The following is a 22,600-nucleotide window of genomic DNA, read 5'->3' as shown; positions in this document are numbered from 1 at the left end:
GATAGACTTCATTTTATTCCAAGAGGGCCGGATTGTACCCAGCACAGCACATTAATTTGGATGCAAACTTAACAATCCTTTTTCAGGTAGCTATGAATGTAAGGATAGCACACAATATCATGTACATGTTCAGTCATTAACATTTTCCCTGTTAAGAAATTAACAAAAATATCATGGCTCTAGGTGTTTCACTGGAGACCCAGAGGAACTGCATCGTCCTTGGCAGCTTGTGTGGCGTTTCCTAACTATTTTAGATTTCAGCAAAGATATCAATTGACCTTATGTTAACATAGCCATTAGAACATGATTTGAAATAACTTTGTATGCCACCACTATGAGATCTTACATGCTTGATACCAAACCTTTAGGCCTTGTGGTTTTAGAGATATTGATCACAGGTGCATGATTTGAACAAACTTGGTAGATGGCCACCCTGATATTTGAATTGCCAAGTATTACATTTATTGGCCTTGTAATTTAAAAAAAGATTTGTAAGGTCATTTTGGTATTAAAGTCAAAGTAAATAATATTTCCCTGGGGCGTGGCCATTTTCAAATCCATCAGGTTGATTTAAAGAAACCGAGTAAAGGATCGATGGACAATGTTACACACCAAAATTGAACGCATTCCCATTTTAGTACCAGATTTTTTGTTTTCATTTATGCTGAAGACCGTGATGATTTTAACAACCTTGAAAAAGAGTCGCCACCCAAGAATCATTCTAGCGATGTTTGTTAAAATCTTTCAAGGGGTTCAGGGGGAAGACAATGTTAATGCATGAACCCCATGCACTGAAGAATACATAACCGCATCATAAAAGTTCAACATTAACTCTATGTGCTCAGGAAAGCTAAAAATTGAATTGCATTCAAATTCTATGATTTAAGATATACAGAGTTACTTACCTCTCTTCAGTTGTAATGTGTTCATACTGCACACACCTAATGGGCCTTAAAAGTCCTTTTTAAGTCAGCAAGCTATACTTTTATTGGCAGTGATATGCGAAACATTTAACAAACTAAAAGTAAGATATAAAGAAAACATCTCAAGAAAGTTCATGACAATTATTAAACAAGGGCTGTTTGTAAAACATGCATGCCCCCCAATATGGGTTATACGTTGTAGTAGCAGCCATTGTGTGAATACGTTTTTTGTCACTGTGAACGGTGGTGGTGGTGGTGGTGGTGGTGGTGGTGGTGGTGGTGGTGGTGGTGGTGGAGAAGTAGTAGTAGTAGTAGTAGTAGTAGTAGTAGTAGTAGTAGTTGTAGTAGTAGTAGTAGTAGTTTTACTATTTCGGGTCACAGTGACCTTGACCTTTGACCTTGTGACCTGAAAATCAATAGGGGTCATCTGCGAGTCATGATCAATCTACCTATCAAGTTTCATGATCCTAGGCATAAGCATTCTTGAGTTATCATCTGGAAACCATTTTAATATTTCGGGTCACCTTGACCTTTGACCTAGTGACCTCAAAATCAATAGGGTCATCTGCGAGTCATGGTCAATCTACCTATCAAGTTTCATGATCCTAGGCATAAGCGTTCTTGAGTTATCATCCGAAAACCATTTTACTATTTCGGGTCACCGTGACCTTGACCTTAGACCTAGTGACCTGAAAATCAATAGGGGTCATCTGCGAGTCATGATCAATCTACCTATCAAGTTTCATGATCCTTGGCATAAGCGTTCTTGAATTATCATCCGGAAACCATTTTACTATTTCGGGTCACAGTGACCTTGACCTTTGACCTAGTGACATCAAAATCAATAGGGGTCATCTGCGAGTCATGATCAATGTACCTATGAAGTTTCATGATCCTAGGCCTAAGCGTTCTTGAGTTATCATCCGGAAACCACCTGGTGGACGGACCGACAGACCGACCGACCGACATGTGCAAAGCAATATACCCCCTCTTCTTCGAAGGGGGGCATAAATATTAAGGATCAGTAAAGACATTGTAATGTTCACTGTATAAAGCCTCTTAAAATTCATGCTCAGCATACATGACCACTGCAAGAAGCAACATTCCTACAGGTGTCTTCACAACTTTTAATATTATTATTGCATAAACTCTTATCTATAATGCCCTCTGGCGGGGTGCAGAAACTTGGCAAAAGGAGGGCTTGAACGGGAGAAATCGTGTATTAACAATGCGATTCACGTGCCGTTCAAGCCCTGTTATGTGTTTTTCATATCCATAATCTGGTCCGCGCGCAGTTACTTCCCTTCTCGAGCCTTCAACGACTTTCCAACATAAATGGGGAACTGAATAAGCACCAGTTTCCTCATGCATGCAGGGATAATGACTATTTCAATCCACTTTTCAAGTTATACCATCTGCACTCTCTTGACAACAGCTTTATTTTATTGGCAACGTCAATGAAGTTAAGGTTATTTACTCAACACTTTCAAAAGACTATGCTGTAAATGTAAGTGTTTATTTACCTTCAACGCTTCTGCTGTAAATTCCAAAATAATTCCTCATTTCTTACTTTGCGCGGCTGCATTTCAACTTTGCATTAATCCACTGTTTAAACACATTTTAAATCGAAAACTGCCTATCCGAAGGTAAAGCCTCGTCATTTCGGATGATGACCGAGTGAGGCATATGTAAAACACAACCTTGAACTGTATTGAAATTATCAAATTATTTTGTCGATGTCGAATGAACAAAACATATTTTTTTCAATGTTATTTAAAATTATTTTGGTCTGTGTGATTTGTTTATGCAATAATAGCGAAAATACACATTTTCTCGGACATGATCATCTGCGGGCGCTCTCAAAATCCGTTCCTGTGTATTATCCCTATATTGACAGCCTCCTTATAGCTTGATTGCATCGAAAGCTTTAGGCTGTTTGAGACATTATTGAGCCTGTTTCCAGGGTAGAAGCAGTACTTCTGTGAGATCAGAGATCTTAATAACAATCCCCCACTGGAAATCAAACCTGGAGCCTTCTGATCACTAGGTAGACACCATATCCCCTAAAAACTGTGACTTTCCATACACACCGACTAAATGACTTTGCCGAAAAGTTGGTCGATTAAAAAAGAGCCTTCTGATCACTAGGTAGACACCATATCCCCTAAAAACTGTGACTTTCCATACACACCGACTAAATGACTTTGCCGAAAAGTTGGTCGATTAAAAAACATTTGCATCCAACCTAACTGATTTCAATTGATTGTTTAGCTAATCGTACCTTCATCACACAAGTTTTTCTTCATTATCATGCAGATGGTACCGGAATTACTCTGTATACATGAATTAATGCATTTCACACATTGTTCAGATTACATGATTACCAACAAAAAATATTTGTACATGGGTTCCTGAAAACAGCATTATTTAACCTTAAACATTATATTGGAGTTTATTGTTTTGTGTTTCAAACTACCGGTATTTAATAGTTTGCATACAAATTTAAATAACATATTTTATTTCATACTTAAATATTTTATTATCATTTAAATAATATTTAAAAACAATACAAACAACACAAACAAGTTGGCCAAACGCCCTGGGGTGCTAACATGAGACGAAGAGATCCTTTACCAACCTGATCTTATTTAATTATGTTTGTACAATAAATGGGACTTAAACAAATTTTATCTCCCTGAGACCTATTGGAACAAATGTTCTGACCAAGTTTTAAAATAAGGCAACAAAGATAGCTTCTGATTCGCTGCTTTGAAATTATCTAATAAAAGTCTGGTACAAATATTTTTCATCATGTCATACCAGGATAAATGCATTACATAGTTGTAGCCTGCTATTGCAACAAAACTCTCCCCAGAGATTGTCATTATAAGGAAAAAATGTTCTAAGCAAGTTTCATGATTTGGCAAAATTGTGATTTCTTGCTTGTTTTCAATATTTCAATAGTCACATATGAAAAATAGCCCACTCTTTTGCAGCCATGTTTTAAACTAACTGGAACCATTTTCAGCCTTGACTTAGATATCACTAGAATAATTTTATTTTGCAAATTCCATGATGATTGGTAAAATGACATGAATACCAATGTGTTCTCAGGCTTTTTTCAACTTGTCCGTATTACCAATTTTGTTGCTACATTTGACCTAAATTTAAAATTGGAAAAAAATATAATTCGGACAAATTGTCTGTCCTTGTTCATGAAGATGGAAAAATAAATGTGAACGGATGACAGACATAAGGTGATTACATAGGCTAACCATAAGCATTTGTCATCAGGTGACCTAAAGAGAATGAAAAACAATTAAATATCAATATTAACAACTGAACAAGTAAACAACACTTAAATCTAAGCTATTATTCAACAAAAAAAAAAAATGCACCTCCCATATTGCAGTGTTTAAAACATGTTGAAAAGAAAACGTCCGATGCTCCTCAAAGGTTTTTTTTGTCACAATATTGCACTATATATTCAGATAAAAGGAAACGTCTAGTAGTTGGGCGGACAAGAATTGCACTATATGTACAGTTAATGGAAAATTTCAAAGGGCCATAACTCTGTGAAAAATCATCCGACCAGAACCTGCTGATAATATGCACATCTTCTCTTGGTAGTCAAACTTCCCATAAAGTTTAATTGAATTCCGGTCATTAATTGCTGAGAAATAGCCCCGACAAAAATTGTGTACGGACGGACACACGCACGGACAGACGAAGCGGCGACTATATGCTCCCCCCACAAAATTTTTGGGGGAGCATAATAAAAATGTACAAATGTTAGTACAAGTAAACATTGCCAGTATTTATTGTTTACAACTCAACTGAGCCAGTCCTAATTTAAACAAGATGTGTTTGTGAAACACAATGTCCCCCTATATGATGTTTGACCTTGTAGGATGACCTTGACCTTATGAAGGATGACCTTGACCTTGACATTTCACCACTCAAAATGTGCAGCTCCATGAGATACACATGCATGCCAAATATCAAGTTGCTATCTTCAATATTGCAAAAGTATTCATAAAATAAGCGATTTGGGCCACATATATTTGACCTCTGACCTTGTAGGATGACCTTGACCTTTCACCACTCAAAATGTGCAGCTCCATGAGATGCACATGCATGCCAAATATCAAGATGCTATCTTCAATATTGCAAAAGTAATTATAAAATAAGCGATTTGGGCCACATATATTTGACCTCTGACCTTGAAGGATGACCTTGACCTTTCACCACTCAAAATGTGCAGCTCCATGAGATACACATGCATGCCAAATATCAAGTTGCTATCTTCAGTATTGCAAAAGTATTCATAAAATGAGCGATTTTGGTCACATATATTTGACCTCTGACCTTGAAGGATGACCTTGACCTTGACCTTTCACCACACAAAATGTGCAGCTTCATGAGATACACATGCATGCCAAATATGAAGTTGCCATCTTCAATATAGCAAAAGTTATTGCAAAATGTTAAAGTTGGCGTAAACAGACAGACCAACAGACAGACCAACAGACAGGGCAAAAACAATATGTCCCACACTACTATAGTGGGGGACATAAAAAGACATCTCATGACAGCACTGCATCAAACAAATCCTTTAAGAACTGCATGGCTTTTAAACTTACAGTTAATTGATTTGATAATACAGACAAGTGCATTTGTTTACCACTACAAATATAAAACCAGATTAGTCAACACAGTCATTTTAATTGGCAGTTATCGTTTGGTTAATTGTCAATTTCAAGAAAATTCATAGTTGTGAACTTTCATAGACAGGAACAAGACTTTCATAAAAGTAAACGAGAATGCAGAAGGCTACATATACACGTGAGGCTCTGTGAGCAATGTCATGGCCAGGTCAAGGCAAGATCATGTAAGACTAAGCCATTCCTCCAAAGCAAACTTGGTTCCCGTGCTCACACGGCCCCTCTTGTCCTTGTCATCGCCCGCTGTCTGCAGCAGGTCACTGAATGGCAGAGTTACTTCACACTGCCCGAGAGCCGCATTGAGCACTAGGGCACTGAAATGTATAGACAATAATAAATGACAATATATGGTCAAACATCAGGAGGCTAACCCGCTTGTAATAAAGTATTTGTTTGGTGTGGTCATCATCACCAGTGGAAAACTATATGTAGGCACATACTAGACTTTACCTTCAAGTAGTTTAAGAACATACCACATTAAGAATATTCATTATTTTTAGATCAAAGTGTAAGAATCACACTCGGCCCAGATATAGTCATGATTAACATTTTGACTGAGTGTCATTAAGATTGAGGCAAAAATGTGGACTCAAGAGAGGTATCAATGTTTTTACCACTATAAATTGACCTAGTGACCTAGTTTTCGAAATGAAGACTTCCAAATAAACTTACCAAGTGTCATAATTATTGAGTCATTAATATGGCCTCAAGAGTGCTAACAAGGTTTTTGTAAGAAATGACCTTGTGACCTAGTTTTGGAAAATATGACCCAGCATTGAAGTTTGCCTTGATTTTTTTAACATGATTCATTAAGATTAAGTCTTAAATGTAGCCTCTAAAACAAGAGATGTGTTTGTCAGAAATACAATGCCCTCTAATGCACCACTTTGATTATTTTTTTTACCTTTGACCTTGAAGGATGACCTTGACCTTTCACCGCTCAAAATGTGCAGCTCCATGAGATACACATGCATGCCAAATATCAAGTTGCTATCATAAATATTGCATAAGTTATGACCAAGGTTAATTTTGTGACACATACAATGACAGACAGACAGCCCAGAAAAAAGTCCTTGTGAGAAAATATTGGGAATTATTCTCCCAAATTTTATCAATATTTTATCACAAAGCATTAAATAAATTAAATTAGCCATTAAAACAAGATAGAATTTTCAATCTATATCAATATGTATATCGTCATACTTTTATACCAATGAGGTCCTATGTTTATTTGTGACTAGAGGAAATCCACACCTGGGGCTATCCTGCGTATTTTGCATTAAATTGCCCCATTTCTTTATAATCTTTATAAACAACATTTAGTTTTTTTTATTATTTTTTTTTGCCTTGTGAAACCAAATGAGTGAAACACACACTTTGAGACAACAGTTTAAAATTAAAAACTTATTTCACAACTCACCTAAATGATTCTACAGAATGCTCCAAAACCAAGCTCCCAGCATCCTCCTCCCTGGCTGACACAATGACCTTGGCCATTGACCTACTGAACCAGGCACAGGCCCCTACCTCACTGGGGTCCATCTGAATATTCGGGTACAGCTGAGTTGACGTGTACTCAGGCTTCAGTTTGGCGTGCAGGTAAATCACTGCATGGTGGCGCACGGGAGGGCCCAGGGAGAGCTTTGGAGGGTATACGGACTGAAATATATATGAAAAAATATGTTGATTTTAATTTTTTTTTATTTGCTGATGAAATAGTAATTTTAATAGCTTAAACAAAGTCAACAAATACAGACTGACTAATTATTAAGACAAAAACAAAAGGATCTGATAGCAACATTTTAACAAAATTAAGCAGTGACTGCCCCAAGCCAGTTACATCCCACACTGCAAGGGCCTGTACTGGCTGTACATACATAGTTACCTCCCACACTGCAAGGGCCTGTACTGGCTGTAAACACATAGTTACCTCCAACACTTCAAGGGCCTGTACTGGCTGTACACACATAGTTACCTCCAACACTTCAAGGGCCTGTACTGGCTGTATACACATAGTTACCTCCCACACTACAAAGGCCTGTACTGGCTGTAAACACATAGTTACCTCAAACACTTCAAGGGCTTGTACTGGCTGTACACACTAAGTTACCTCCAACACTTCAAGGGCCTGTACTGGCTGTACTTACATAGTTACCTCCCACACTGCAAGGGCCTGTACTGGCTGTATACCCATAGTTACCTCCAACACTTCAAGGGCCTGTACTGGCTGTACACACATAGTTACCTCCCACACTGCAAGGGCATGTACTTGCTGTACTCACATAGTTACCTCCAACACTTCAAGGGCCTGTACTGGCTGTATACCCATAGTTAACTCAAACACTTCAAGGGCCTGTACTGGCTGTACTCACATAGTTACCTCCAACACTACAAGGGCCTGAACTGGTTGTATACACATGGTTACCTCCAACACTTCAAGGGCCTGTACTGGCTGTACTCACATAGTTTCCTCCAACACTTTAAGGGTCTGTTCTGGCTGTATACAAATAGTTACCTCCAACACTTCAAGGGCCTGTACTGGCTGTACACACATAGTTACCTCCAACACTTCAAGGGCCTGTACTGGCTGTACTCACATAGTTATCTCCCTAACTGCAAGGGCCTGTACTGGCTGTATACACATAGTTACCTCCAACTCTTCGAGGGCCTGTACTGGCTGTACACACATGATTACCTCCCACACTGCAAGGGCCTGTACTGGCTGTATACAAATAGTTACCTCCAACACTGCAATGGCCAGTACTGGCTGAACACACATAATTACCTCCCACACTGCAAGGGCCTGTACTGGCTGTATACAAATAGTTACCTCCCACACTGCAAGGGCCTGTACTGGCTGTACACACATAGTTACCCCCACACTGCAAGGGCATGTACTGGCTGTACACACATAGTTACCTCCCACACTGCAAGGGCCTGTACTGGCTGAAAACACATAGTTATCTCAAACACTTCAAGGGCCTGTACTGGCTGTACACACATAGTTACCTCCAACACTTCAATGGCCTGTACTGGCTGTATAAACATAGTTACCTCCAACACTGCAAGGGCATGTACTGGCTGTAAACAAAAATCAATCTCCCACACTGCAAGGGTCTGTACTTACTGGACACACATAGTTACCTCCCACACTGCAAGGGCCTGTACTGGCTGTACACATATAGTTACCTCTAACACTGCAAGAGCCTGTACTGGCTGTACACACATAATTAGCTCCCACACTGCAAGGGCCTGTACTGGCTGTACTCACATAGTTACCTCCAACACTTCAAGGGCCTGTACTGGATGTACACACATAGTTACCTCCCACACGGCAAGGGCCTGTACTGGCTGTACACACAGTTACCTCCAACACTGCAAGGGCCTGTACTGGCTGTACACACATAGTAACCTCCCAAACTGCAAGGACTTGTACTGGCTGTTTACACATAGTTACCTCCCACACTGCAACGGCCTGTACTGGCTGTACACACATAGTTACCCCCCACACTGCAAGGGCATGTAGTGGCTGTACACACATAGTTACCTCCCAAACTGCAAGGGCCTGTACTGGCTGTACTCACATAGTTACCTCCCTACCTGCAAGGGCCTGTACTGGCTGTACACACATAGTTACCTCCCTACCTGCAAGGGCCTGTACTGGCTGTACTCACATAGTTACCTCCCTACCTGCAAGGGCCTGTACTGGCTGTACACACATAGTTACCTCCCACACTTCAAGGGCCTGTACTGGCTGTACACACATAGTTACCTCCCACACTGCAAGGGCATGTACTGGCTGTACTCACATAGCTACCTCCAACACTTCAAGGGCTTGTTCTGGCTGTATACACATAGTTACCTCCAACACTTAAAGGGCCTGTACTGGCTGTACTCACATAGTTACCTCCACCACTTCAAGGGCCTGTACTGGTTGTATACACGTGGTTACCTCCAATACTTCAAGGGCCTGTACTGGCTGTACTCACATAGTTACTTCCAACACTTCAAGGGCTATTACTGTCTGTATACAAATAGTTACCTCCCACACTGCAAGGGCCTGTACTGGCTGTATGCACATAGTCACCATCCTAACTGCAAGGGCATGTACTTGCTGTATACACATAGTTACCTCCAACACTTCAAGGGCCTGTACTGGCTGTACTCATATAGTTACCTCCAACACTTCAAGGGCCTGTACTGGCTGTTCTCACATACTTACCTCCCTAACTGCAAGGGCCTGTACTGGCTGTATACACATAGTTACCTACAACACTTCAAGGGCCTGTACTGGCTGTACACACATAGTAACCTCAAACACTGCAAGGGCCTGTACTGGCTGTATACAAATAGTTACCTCCAACACTGCAATGGCCAGTACTGGCTGTACACACATAATTACCTCCCACACTGCAAGGGCCTGTACTGGCTGTATACAAATAGTTACCTGCCACACTGCAAGGGCCTGTACTGGCTGTACACAAAAATTACCCCCACACTGCAGGGGCATATACTGGCTGTACATGTACACACATAGTTACCTCCCACACTGCAAGGGCCTGTACTGGCTGTACTCACATAGTTACCTCCAACACTTCAATGGCCTGTACTGGCTGTATACACATAATTACCTCCCACACTGCAAGGGCCTGTACTGGCGGTAAACACATAGTTATCTCCCACACTGCAAGGGCCTGTACTTACTGGACACACATAGTTACCTCCCACACTGCAAGGGCCTGTACTGGCTGTACACACATAGTTACCTCTAACACTGCAAGGGCCTGTACTGGCTGTACACACATAATTAGCTCCCACACTGCAAGGGCCTGTACTGGCTGTACACACATAATTAGCTCCCACACTGCAAGGGCCTGTACTGGCTGTATACACATAGTTACCTCTAACACTGCAAGGGCCTGTACTGGCTGTACACACATAATTACCTCCCACACTGCAAGGGCCTGTACTGGCGGTAAACACATAGTTATCTCCCACACTGCAAGGGCCTGTACTTACTGGACACACATAGTTACCTCCCACACTGCAAGGGCCTGTACTGGCTGTACACACATAGTTACCTCTAACATTGCAAGAGCCTGTACTGGCTGTACACACATAATTAGCTCCCACACTGCAAGGGCCTGTACTGGCTGTACACAAATAGTTACCACCACACTGCAAGGGCCTGTACTGGCTGTATACAAATAGATACCTCCAACACTTCAAGGGCCTGTACTGGATGTACACACATAGTTACCTCCCACACGGCAAGGGCCTGTACTGGCTGTACACACAGTTACCTCCAACACTGCAAGGGCCTGTACTGGCTATACACACATAGTTACCTCCCACACTGCAAGGGCTTGTACTGGCTGAACACACATATTTACCCCCCACACTGCAAGGGCCTGTACTGGCTGTGCATCCATAGTTACCTCCCACACTGCAAGGGCCTGTACTGGCTGTACTCACATAGTTACCCCCCACACTGCAAGGGCATGTACTGGCTGTACTCACATAGTTACCCCCCACACTGCAAGGGCATGTACTGGCTGTACACACATAGTTACCACCCACACTACAAGGGCCTGTACTGGCTGTACTCACATAGTTACCTCCCTAATTGCAAGGGCCTGTACTGGCTGTATACACATAGTTACCTCCAAAACTTCAAGGGCCTGTACTGGTTGTACACACGTAGTTACCTCCCACACTGCAAGGGCCTGAATTTGCTGTACACACATAGTTATCTCCCACACTGCAAGGGTCTATACTTACTGGACACACATAGTTATCTCCCACACTGCAAGGGCCTGTACACACATAGTTACCTCTTACACTGCAAGGGCCTCTACTGGCTGTACACACATAGTTACCTCCCACACTGCAAGGGCCTCTACTGGCTGTACACACATAGTTACCTCCCATACTGCAAGGGCCTGTACTGGCTGTATACACATAGTTACCTCCAACACTGCAAGGGCCTGTACTGACTGTTCACACATAGTTACCTCCAACACTGCAAGGGCTTGTACTGGCTGTATACACATAGTTACCTCCCACACTTCAAGTTCCTGTACTGGCTGAACACACATAGTTACCTCCAACACTGCAAGGGCCTGTACTGGCTGTACACACATAGTTACCTCCAACACTTCAAGGGCCTGTACTGGCTGTATACACATAGTTACCTCCAACACTGCAAGGGCCTGTACTGGCTGTTCACACATAGTTACCTCCCACACTGCAAGGGCTTGAACTGTCTGTACACACATAGTTACCTCCCACACTGCAAGGGCCTGTACTGGCTGTACACACATATTTACCTCCCACATGGCAAGGGTATATACTGGTTGTACACACATAGTTACCTCCCACACTGCAAGGGCCTGTACTGGCTGTACACACATAGTTACCTCCCACACTGCAAGGGCCTGTACTGGCTGTACACACATGTGTTCTGATATATCTAGTCCTGTCTCCTCCCTCAACTCACGCAGACCCGCCTCAGCAAACTGTGAAATACTGAATATTTAAACAGGGCTTAATGCATGTGCGTAAAGTGTTGTCCCAGATTAGACTGCGCTGATAGCACAGGCCAATCAGGAACAACACTTTCCACTTTATATTGTAGTTTTTGTTGAAAGGAGCGCGTCTCCTAGTGAAAATCTAGTTAAGGCGGAAAGTGAAGTCGCTGATTAGCCTGTGCAGACAAAATAGGGTATTTTTTCGGCGTAAGCTGCATAAGCCAGCTTTTCACCTTAGCCTGACCTTTGTAAGTGTCCAATAAAATTCCAATAAAATTTCCCGCGACTAGGTACGAATGAATACACTTCATTTATTCCATTGGCTGATTTGAGTATACCACCAGAACATTGGAAACATATCCGCGTCTTTGTAACACTGTTTTACTGTATGAAACAATTTTATCTCGAATGAAAAGGCTTAATAGATAGAACAGTTTTACACTCAATTCTCGACATCAATACAGTTTGTGCGTACACCTTTTATTTTCAGAGTATTACCAGCGCAAGAGCTTTATACTTAAAAGGCTATGTTCTCATATTTAGTACTTACTTCCTTATTCCTGTCAACATGTTAACATGTAAAAGTATAAAGAGCAATGGAAGCGAGGCCTCACTTTAAAGCATTGCATTTCAACCCGCGAGGTATATCGGGTCAATTCGCGGACATTCAGAGTTTATATACAGGTCATCACCGGAGTTGGCGGCCAGTAAAATAATTGTTATATAATAAAGACGCTATCCGTGAACTAGGTGACCTGGAATTTTCTTTAGACCAGAAATTTGTTAAATGAAGATATTCAGCAATATAATTATGGTATGTAAATAATAGATTCTTAATGTGTTTTCAACAATACAATGATAAATATTATTGTTGAGAAATTTAACAATAATTATTCGTCCATATTGCCTAATGTACTAAAGTGATATTATGAGCATGTAACAGTTTATAGGTGTCTATCGCAACCGTTGATTATTTTTGATGTTTCTACTTCATATACACTTATATTAATTAATGCAGCATCATCATACTAAAACAATATACCAGAAAGAGAAAAATAATGCATTTGAATATCAACCGTACTTTCGTTTGACAACTGATCATGCGTTTACGAGTTGAACCTAAATTTATTTTTAGTGCAGATTTGTTCATACGACACAAAGACACGAAATTGTTTTACGGATCATTTCAGCTTACAGGACTGGGTGGGTCACGTAAGAATATCGAATATAAAATATATTTTTATAAACAACTGGTAGCAAGGTGAGTTGCAGATAATTAATCAGTAACCACATTTTAACTAACTATTTTGACCTGTTAATTCTTTTCAGCTCAATTCAACAGTGCAAAATGCCCATAATATCACTTTAAGCATTAGCACGATGATAATTGATACTGTTAATAATCGAATCAAATAGCAATGCCCGACAAACCACTAAAACAGGTTTGTTCGAAGAACGCGCCTATAAATACGGATACTTCTCCTCGTGTGGCCGGTTGACTCATATGTTTAAATTTCACTTCCATTCTTCTTTTGGTTTTCTGTTTTGTATCTATAGGTTTATGACCAGCAATATGTTATAATGTAAAATAAGCCGCGAAAACTCCCCGTAACATCACGTACTGCGTGTGATGCAGCTAAGAACTGCACAGAAAAAGACATTCGCTATACTTGATCTCATTCATTAAACTATTTACGCCGTATATCTTTTTTAAAGATATTTCTTGTTTAACAATCACCACATCATAATAAATCACACTGTGGTATAGTGGTAAAGCACATTCTTTTGCATCCAAGACTCCAGGGTTCAATTCCCACAGGAGGACTATTTTTATCATTTTTATTAATGTTTTTTTCACATTCATACTTATTTATAAACTATTCCATGATATAGTATTGTACATAAATACATTATATGACATAAAATAAAACTAAAGCTTTGTCACAGACGTGATGAATACCCCCACATGGCGCATTGACACAGAATATTTTGCATGTTTTCTTTACAAAAAACAGCCGACAACACATGCTCAAAGTTCAAAACGCACTAAGTGACCCAATGACCTAGTTTTTGACCCGGCATGGCCCGTGTTCGAACTTAACTTACACATTATCTAGAAACAACTTCTGACCAAGTATGGTGAAGATCGGATGAAAACTACTTGAACAAGAGCACCGCCTTGCAGGTGCAGACCGCTCATCTATCTCAATTTCAATCACAAAGGAGGGAGGGGTGGAGTGAAGAGGGGTGTATAGTGTAGGGGTGTGGACATTTATTACATTATCTTCAAAATATGCGGAAAAAAAATTGCAATAAAAAAAAAAAATCGGGGGTGGGGGTGGGGGGGGGGGGTTGAGAGGGAATTCTTGGGTGTGATGGTTGGACGGTTTTTCAAAAAAATAAATTTGTGGTGGGGTGGGAGGGGGTATAGTGTGAGGGTGTGGTGGTCATTTGTGAGACGGGGGATGGTTTGGGTGGAGTCTATTGTGGTTTGTCAGGTAAGAGTAGTTTTGTCAAAGTATCAATCAAATCTAATCATAAATAAAGAAGTTATGGCAATTTTAGCAAAATTTAATAATTTGACCTTAAGAGTCAAGGTCATTCAACGGGTCAAGGTAAAATTCAACTTGCCAGGTACAGTAACCTCATGATAGCATGAAAGTATTTGAAGTTTGAAAGCAATAGCCTTGATACTTTAGAAGTAAAGTGGATCGAAACACAAAATTTAACCATATATTCAAAGTTACTTAGTCAAAAAAGGGCCATAATTCCGTAAAAATGACAACCAGAGTTATACAACTTGTCTTTCTACTGTACCCTTATGATAGTTTGCGAGTGTTCCAAGTATGAAAGCAATATCTATGATACTTAAGGGGTAAAGTGGACCAAAACACAAAACTTAACAAAATTTTCAATTTTCTAAGTATAAAGGGCCCATAATTCCGTCCAAATGCCAGTCAGAGTTACATAACTTTGCCTGCACAGTCCCCTTATGATAGTTAATAAGTGTTGCAAGTATGAAAGCAATAGCTTTGATACTGTAGGAATAAAGTGGACCTAAACACAAAACTTAACCAAATTTTCAATTTTCTAAGTATAAAAAGGGCACATAATTCTGTCAAAATGCCAGTCAGAGTTACATAACTTTGCCTGCACAGTCCCCTTATGATAGTTAGTAAGTGTTGCAAGTATGAAAGAAATAGCTTTGATAATTAAGGAATAAAATGGAGCTAAACACAAAACTTAACCAAAATTTTCAATTTTCTAAGTATAAAAAGGGCACATAATTCTGTCAAAATGCACGCCAGAGTTATCTAACTTTGCCTGCTCAGTCCCCTCATGAAGTTAGTAAGTGTACCAAGTTTTAATGCAATAGCATTCATACTTATTGATAAAAGTGGACCTAAACGCAAAACTTAACCGGACGCCAACGCCGACGCCAAGGTGATGAAAATAGCTCATAATTTTTTTTCAAAAAAAAAATGAGCTAAAAACAGGTTACTGTCCCATCGTTTTGTTATATATCAGGCTCGGCACGAATAAAATAACGGCTCGGCAAGCCTCGCCGTTATATTATTCTAAGCCTCGCCTGATATATTTCAAAACATTAGGACAGTAACCTGTTATTCTCTATATATGGGCCGTGCTCTGTGAAAAAGGGATTAAATGCATGTGCGTAAAGTGTCGTCCCAGATTAGCCTGTGCAGTCAACACAGGCTAATCAGCGATATCATTTTCCGCTTTTATGATATTTTGCTTCAAGAAAGTCTCTTCTAAGCAAAAATCCAGATTAGGCGGAAAGAGTCATCTCTGATTAGCCTGTGCGGACTGCACATGTTAATTTGGAAAGACACTTTAAGCACATGCATTAAACACCATTTTTACAGAGCACTTCTCATATGTTTAAGCTGCATACCTAATAACCTTGTATATTAAATGTTTTTTCTCTTCCCACTTAGCCAATAAATCTTTATGTAAAAAGGAACCCACCCACAAATTTATGTGAAAATTCACCCACTCACCAATATATGAAAAAAGTAAACACTTTCCATGATGCAAAGATAACATTTAAGAGATTGTTCAGTGGTGCAATGATTAAAAGATTGACTGATGTTCACTACCTTTGTGAACTTTTGCTTTTTAATGTTAAATTTACTACTGTTAAGTAAACTGAGTATAACATGGACATGTTTACAGTTTAGAATACATAAACATTTCCCATTCTAAAATTATGCATTTCGAATTTTCATTTCAAAGAAATATAAATGTAATGCAGTGTCATTGTCTAAAGAAACATAACTGAAATAACAAAAGATCACCACCTTATTTTGAGTGAACTCCCATTATGCTTTAATAAAGTCAGATACGTAACATGTCAAGATTAAAAATAACCGTAGCATTTTCATCTTACTGTAGCAAAAATGTTCATACTACCGATTCGTTCTGTTCTATGTGTCCACCTGAAATTAAGACAAAAAATAAAAGAAAATGTTACAATTAAGAAATATATGTAATTATATATTGTATTGATTTTGCTAGGTATTACTATGTATACATCCCGTAACAATGTGATGCACAGGCAGTTTAACTTGGCTCTAAAACTCACTGGGTATTTGATAAGATTTACAAACTAAAATGAAGTAATGCAAAATTGACAGTCCTTGTCACAAAACAGCAATCAGTTACTGGATAATTTATTGAGGCATTTCTTAATTGCCCTGGGTGATTTAATATAGAAAATATACTATTGATCATAAATGAATAAAGGATTAACATAAAACCATGTTCCCAACTAAGAATCAAACCTAACACCTTCCTCTCCCAAGCTCAATGTTTTTCCAGCAAATATATGAACACTTTGTGACATATGGGTTAAATGCATGTGCGTAAAGTGTTTTCTCAGATTAGTCTATGCAGTCTGCACAGGCTAATCAGGGACAATAACACTTTCCGCCTAAACTAGATTTTGTTAAGAAGAGACTTTCTTTAAACAAAAAATATCATAAAAGCGGAGAGTGTTGTCCCTGATGAGCCTGCGGACTGCACAGGCAAATCTAGGATGACACTTTACCCACATGCATTAAACACCTTTTTCACAGAGTACGACTAATATTTTAGGTAAGATAAATACAGGTCATAAAACATTCATAACTGAATCATAGGCAAGACCATAAAAGCACATGTAACTGTTTGAACTTAGCAGAGTATTTCATATATCATCTGTGAAGTATCAGCTTTAATATATAATCTCATGATGGGCTATTTTTAGAAAAAGCCTCTTGGCTAGACATATTGTATTATTCACTGTCAGCTTTGACAGACAGCGGTTGAAAGACACAAGCACAATTATTTTCTTCAATATACTGGTACATGCAAACCTAAGTATATGGCAGCCACCTTCTTGAAAATGGGTACAGTAAAGCACAAGCACACACACGCACGCACGCACCGCGCACGCAAGCACGCACGCACACACACACACACACAAACACACACACACACACTACCTCACAAATATACATGTTTGTTTATTTATTTGGATTTGTTTACCATTTTTAACAGAATCTCAGTAATATGAAAGCATTCCATTCACCTACTCACACTTTTATTGGGAAAGCTGCATGGTTTAACAGTATTTGCTGCACATAGTGGAACTTGCTTGATCTTGAGTCCATTTTGCTCTAAAATGAACATTTTGTCCTTTTTTGTTTTTAAAAGATGGGTGTAGTTTGACATGATTTGAGACTTTGCAACACAAATTTACCTTTTGTACTCTTGAACAAATTAAATAATTTTGTTATTACCAAAATGCTAACAAACATTTTCTGATGTTGATATTATATATTATGTGGCACTAAGAATAACTTCTTGTAACGGAAATTTCACATTCACATTCAAAATTTTCAAATATCATTCAGCTTGTTACCATCTAAATTGTAAACATTACCTTATCATAATTTATAGTCATTTGAAGTGTTTTGATCCATATCATAGATTTCAGAGTAAAATTCGCAAAACAATTCAATAAGCACTTAGTCTTTGAATTAAACATATATTTATTTCAATTACAATGTATCAAATAGATGTACATTAGGTAATTTATTTTTTATAGGCATGCCATTCAGCTTTGCTTCAATTATTATAAATGCTATGTTTGAATAGTCTCTAGAAGAATCTTTATAATTTTTCGTCATTTTTCTTTTATTATTTCATTCTGCATGTCTAAAAAGTAAAAAAAATTAATGCAAAACCCAACTGTCAATGTGCTTGAATTGTTGTCATGTCAATGAAGGGATATTGTAATATGTGCTAAAGAATGTGTTAGTCTTAAGGGAAAATGTTTTTGACACATAGGAGTATGGAGAGCTAATAATTAGTCATTAATTTGCAACTGAAAATAAGTTGGGAATCAAAACCATTTGTTTTTGAAAGTCATTAAATATGATACTTAAAGTGTGCACCAGTTGAGTTTCAGCTATAAAACTGAAGACAATATAATTAATGAAGTACAGTGTTATTGTGTTTTATCCTTTTATGCAAGGCACCTACAATGCCAATTTGAATCAGAGGTTTTTTGACATTGAGTAGAATTAATGACCTATTCCTTAACAAGTTGTGAGTACTGCTTTAAACAAAAACTTGCTTTTCTTGGCTTTGTATTCCAGAACTTACCATCTCAACTAGGCCAGCCCTGCTTTGTATTCCAGAACTCCACCATCTCAACTAAGCCAGCCCTGCTTTGTATTCCATAACTCTACCATCTCAACTAAGCCAGCCCTGCTTTGTATTCCAGAACTCTACCATCTCAACTAAGCCAGCCCTGCTTTGTTTTCCAGAATTCTACCATCTCAACTAAGCCAGCCCTGCTTTGTATTCCAGAATTCTACCATCTCAACTAGCCAGCCCTGCTTTGTATTGCAGAACTCTACCATCTCAACTAGCCAGCCCTGCTTTGTATTCCAGAACTCTACCATCTCAACTAAGCCAGCCCTGCTTTGTATTCCAGAACTCTACCATCTCAACTAAGTCAGCCCTGCTTTGTATTCCAGAACTCTACCATCTCAACTAGCCAGCCCTGTTCACAAAAAATTGACATAAATATGAGCCTTGCTCTGTGAAAAGGAGTATTATTTCCAGTGCCTTAAGTGTTGTCCCCCATTAGCCTGTGCATTGAGCACGGGCTAATCAGGGACAAAACTTTCCCCTTTAGTTATATTTAAGGGTTTAAGGAAAATCTAGTTTCAGGTGAAGAATCGTCACTTATTAACCTGTACGGATCAGGGTAAAAAATGTTCACACACGCATTAAACCCTGCTTTCCCACAGCAAGGCTCATCTGTAATGACCTCACCAGGTGGAACCCATATCCCTGGGAATGTTCGTAAGTTGTCCCCCCTGCGTGTGAGCAACACCCGTCCGTCGCCCGCCTCTAGGATGATGGCCGCCCCGCAGTCCACGCCCCGAGTGTAGACGTCCTCTGGCAGGGAGGAGTAATTTGTGGACTGCATGTTGTGGACTGGGCAAAATGATGGATGCTGAAAGATTGCGTAATATCTGTGATTACTTGTGAATACGTATTATTGTTCATTTGTATTTAAAGCCTTCTCAAGTCTTCTTGAGACACTATTGAGTCCATTTCCTGGATAGAACTAGTACTTGGTGTCTTCAGACAAGATCCTGAGACTTTTGCCACAAGTTGGGGTCAAGCAATGAACATGGTGGTCAAAAGGTGGACACAAATATTCAACAACTTTATGACTAACTTCATGAAAAAAATAATTTAATAGAACATAATTATACATTAATATTAAAAGGTTTGAGGCTATAAAGACTATTTTATTGATTATTATTTTCTCATTTTTCTCTTACGATTTTCATTATTGCAACATTGCTGACAAAACAAGATTTGCAATTTATAATTCGTTTAAAGCTATTTAGACTTTTATGTTTAATTAACACCCTACCACCTGGATATTTTTTAATTTTCGCACACAAGTCCAAAGAACGAGTCATGATTAGCTGCTGGATTTCATAGGGATGCACATTTTAAGATGAAATCTATTGCATTGACATTATTCACCAGAAATCTCTATTTAAAATATTGCACAAAGAAGTCTGATTTAATGCCACCGATAGCCTATTTCAGCAGAAAGATAACAACCCAAAAATCATGTCCTTTATCTATTCAGCAATTGCCTTTAAAATGTATTGAGGCATGGATTGAACTTTTTTAAATGCTTTCATCATTTTTATCCCAGCAACTGCAAACACCTGTATTCACAAAAAATATCATCACTGATAGTAAGTGCCCATAAACCATTGCCCTATTGCATTGGTCTTCTTATGTGCTCCTCTTTTCAGAGGTTGAAAGAAATACTGTTTAGACTTTGAATGCAAAAACACAAGAAAATTATAAGCATGCATGTTTTATACTTCAATTGGGCATACCCAGCAAAGGACACTGGTCACAGAACATCTTAGGCAATTATAGTTTTATGTTTTGTTTAAAGGGAGCGTCAGCCCAAAATTTCAACAAATACAAAAGATGTGTTCGTCAGAAACACAATGCCCCCTATTGCGCCGCTTTGAAATTAATTTTTTATTAATTTTTTTACCTTTGACCTTGAAGGATGACCTTGACCTTGAACTTCCACCACTCAAAATGTGCAGCTTCATGAGAACACCGCTTTGAAATTTTTTTGTTTTTTGTTTGACCTTTGAACTTGAAGAATGACCTTGGCCTTGAACTTCCACCACTCAAAATGTGCAGCTTCATGAGATACACATGCATGCCAAATATTAAGTTTCTATCTTCAATAATGCAAAAGTTATGGCCAATGTTAAAGTTTTTTCCGGACGGACGGACAGACTGACTGACATACTGACTGACAGACAGTTCAACTGCTATATGCTGCCCTACCGGGAGCATAAAAACTTACTTTTGTGAATTTAATTCTCATTTGAACTGCAAACCTGGTATTTGAGTAAAGGGGAAATAAAATGTATGCTTATAGCAGAAACAAATTAAAAACAAACACAACAACGAAAGTAAAATAAAATCAAAATAAGTAAAACATCTTTTCATTATTGCTTAATACAATATCTTGACAAACTTGACAAGCTTGGGAAGTTCTTAGGTCTAAACAAATACAAAAGTACAAATAACTACACAAGTGAAAGTGTATCTCAGGAAAGACAGACTGCATGTCAGCTTGACCCGATTTAAGAAACACATAATCCCAGATTATTTACAAAAACGGGCAAGTAACAAACATGGTTTGATTTATATGTCAGCGGATTTTTATGCACATGTCATGAAGATAAAGAAACCATATTATCATGGACAAAATGCAAGCCTCAAAATTTCAAATGCATTAGCCTCAACATTGTAAATGCGCAGTTTGCTTAACCGAGATTCCCAGAGTCATAGATTTAAGGGTCCTATACACAAACGAGGATTAAACATGAAAAAATTTCCAGCAGCTGGAGTGTCACTTCTTTATATGAAAAAATCGCCAGATCAAAGCAAACAAAATGTCAGCGTTTTAAACAAACTCATCTGTATTGATAATCATTGTTTTTTAATGCTTATTTAGATGGTTTGTCAGATTTGAGGCAGTGGTGTAATTTGGCACTGCACCAGTATTGCCAGTTCACACTGCAACATTCAAAGTTTTTAGGTGGAATTTTACCATAAGTGATTAAGGTTCACGGCTGGAATTGTTGCAAATAAATGACATTGGTTATGAATAAATTGAATTTTGTTTGCTAACTCCAATTTTGTTGTTAAGGACAACATATCCATGCCCAAGAGCATTTCAATAGAGAACCGTTATGGTCCTCTTAACAAGATCTTTAAAAAAAAAAACTGTTTGATGTACAACAAAATGCTGTTGGATATTAAATAAGCAAAAACAAAAAAAGAAAGGTTCAAAACATTGCAACAAAAATGTTCCAACAATCAAACAAAAGCAGCAGACATCAATTTCATTAGCATGTAATGAGATGTAAAATGGAATATTTTAATGTCATTACACCAGATGATCAGACCTGTATATATGAGGTTCTGAAAGCCAGATTTTAAGAAACCATGTTTCAATTCAAATATGGGCTAAATTCTGTGAAAAGGGGGTTAATGCATGTGCTTAAAGTGTTGTACCAGGTTAGCCGGTGCAGTCCTCAATAGATTTTTGTTAAGAAGAAACTTTCTTGAAACGAAAAATATCATAAAAGCGGAAAATGTTGTCCCTCTTTCAATATAAGATACAATAGTTACACACTCAACCCTCAATATGATGCATCAATTAATACTAAGTTGTCAATACAAAAATGTACCTTTCAATATCTTGTAACAAAATTGCATATATTACCACGTTTTTTTTAGTGGTTATTACACGTAATAGACATTTTTTTCACTAAACAAT

General features: G+C 38.6%; 2 protein-coding genes across 12 annotated transcripts in view; one reads left to right on the top strand and one right to left on the bottom strand.

The window, feature by feature from the left end:
• The window catches only part of LOC127880260 (uncharacterized), a 132,188-nt gene that overhangs the window by 30,161 nt on the left and 79,427 nt on the right, over positions 1-22,600 (top strand). The window lies entirely within an intron of this gene.
• LOC127880272 (nucleoside diphosphate-linked moiety X motif 17-like) overlaps positions 3,438-22,600 on the bottom strand; it is a 37,353-nt gene continuing 18,190 nt past the window's right edge. For 9 of the 10 annotated variants that reach the window (XM_052427615.1, XM_052427611.1, XM_052427618.1 and 6 more), the window contains 5 exons: positions 19,528-19,711; positions 16,612-16,637; positions 12,067-12,165; positions 7,068-7,306; positions 3,438-5,961 (listed from right to left, as the gene is read on the bottom strand). In XM_052427615.1, coding sequence (XP_052283575.1) covers positions 5,811-5,961; positions 7,068-7,306; positions 12,067-12,165; positions 16,612-16,637; positions 19,528-19,711 — 699 coding nt within the window. In that variant the 3' untranslated portion in view covers positions 3,438-5,810. The remainder of the gene's footprint in view (positions 5,962-7,067; positions 7,307-12,066; positions 12,166-16,611; positions 16,638-19,527; positions 19,712-22,600) is intronic. The other variant, XR_008049492.1, reaches the window with a different exon arrangement.

Source organism: Dreissena polymorpha, chromosome 4 (assembly GCF_020536995.1).
Source record: "Dreissena polymorpha isolate Duluth1 chromosome 4, UMN_Dpol_1.0, whole genome shotgun sequence".
Lineage (NCBI taxonomy): Eukaryota > Metazoa > Mollusca > Bivalvia > Myida > Dreissenidae > Dreissena > Dreissena polymorpha.
The sequence above is the reverse complement of the archived record's forward strand: the minus strand, read 5'-3'. Positions and strand labels throughout refer to the sequence as shown.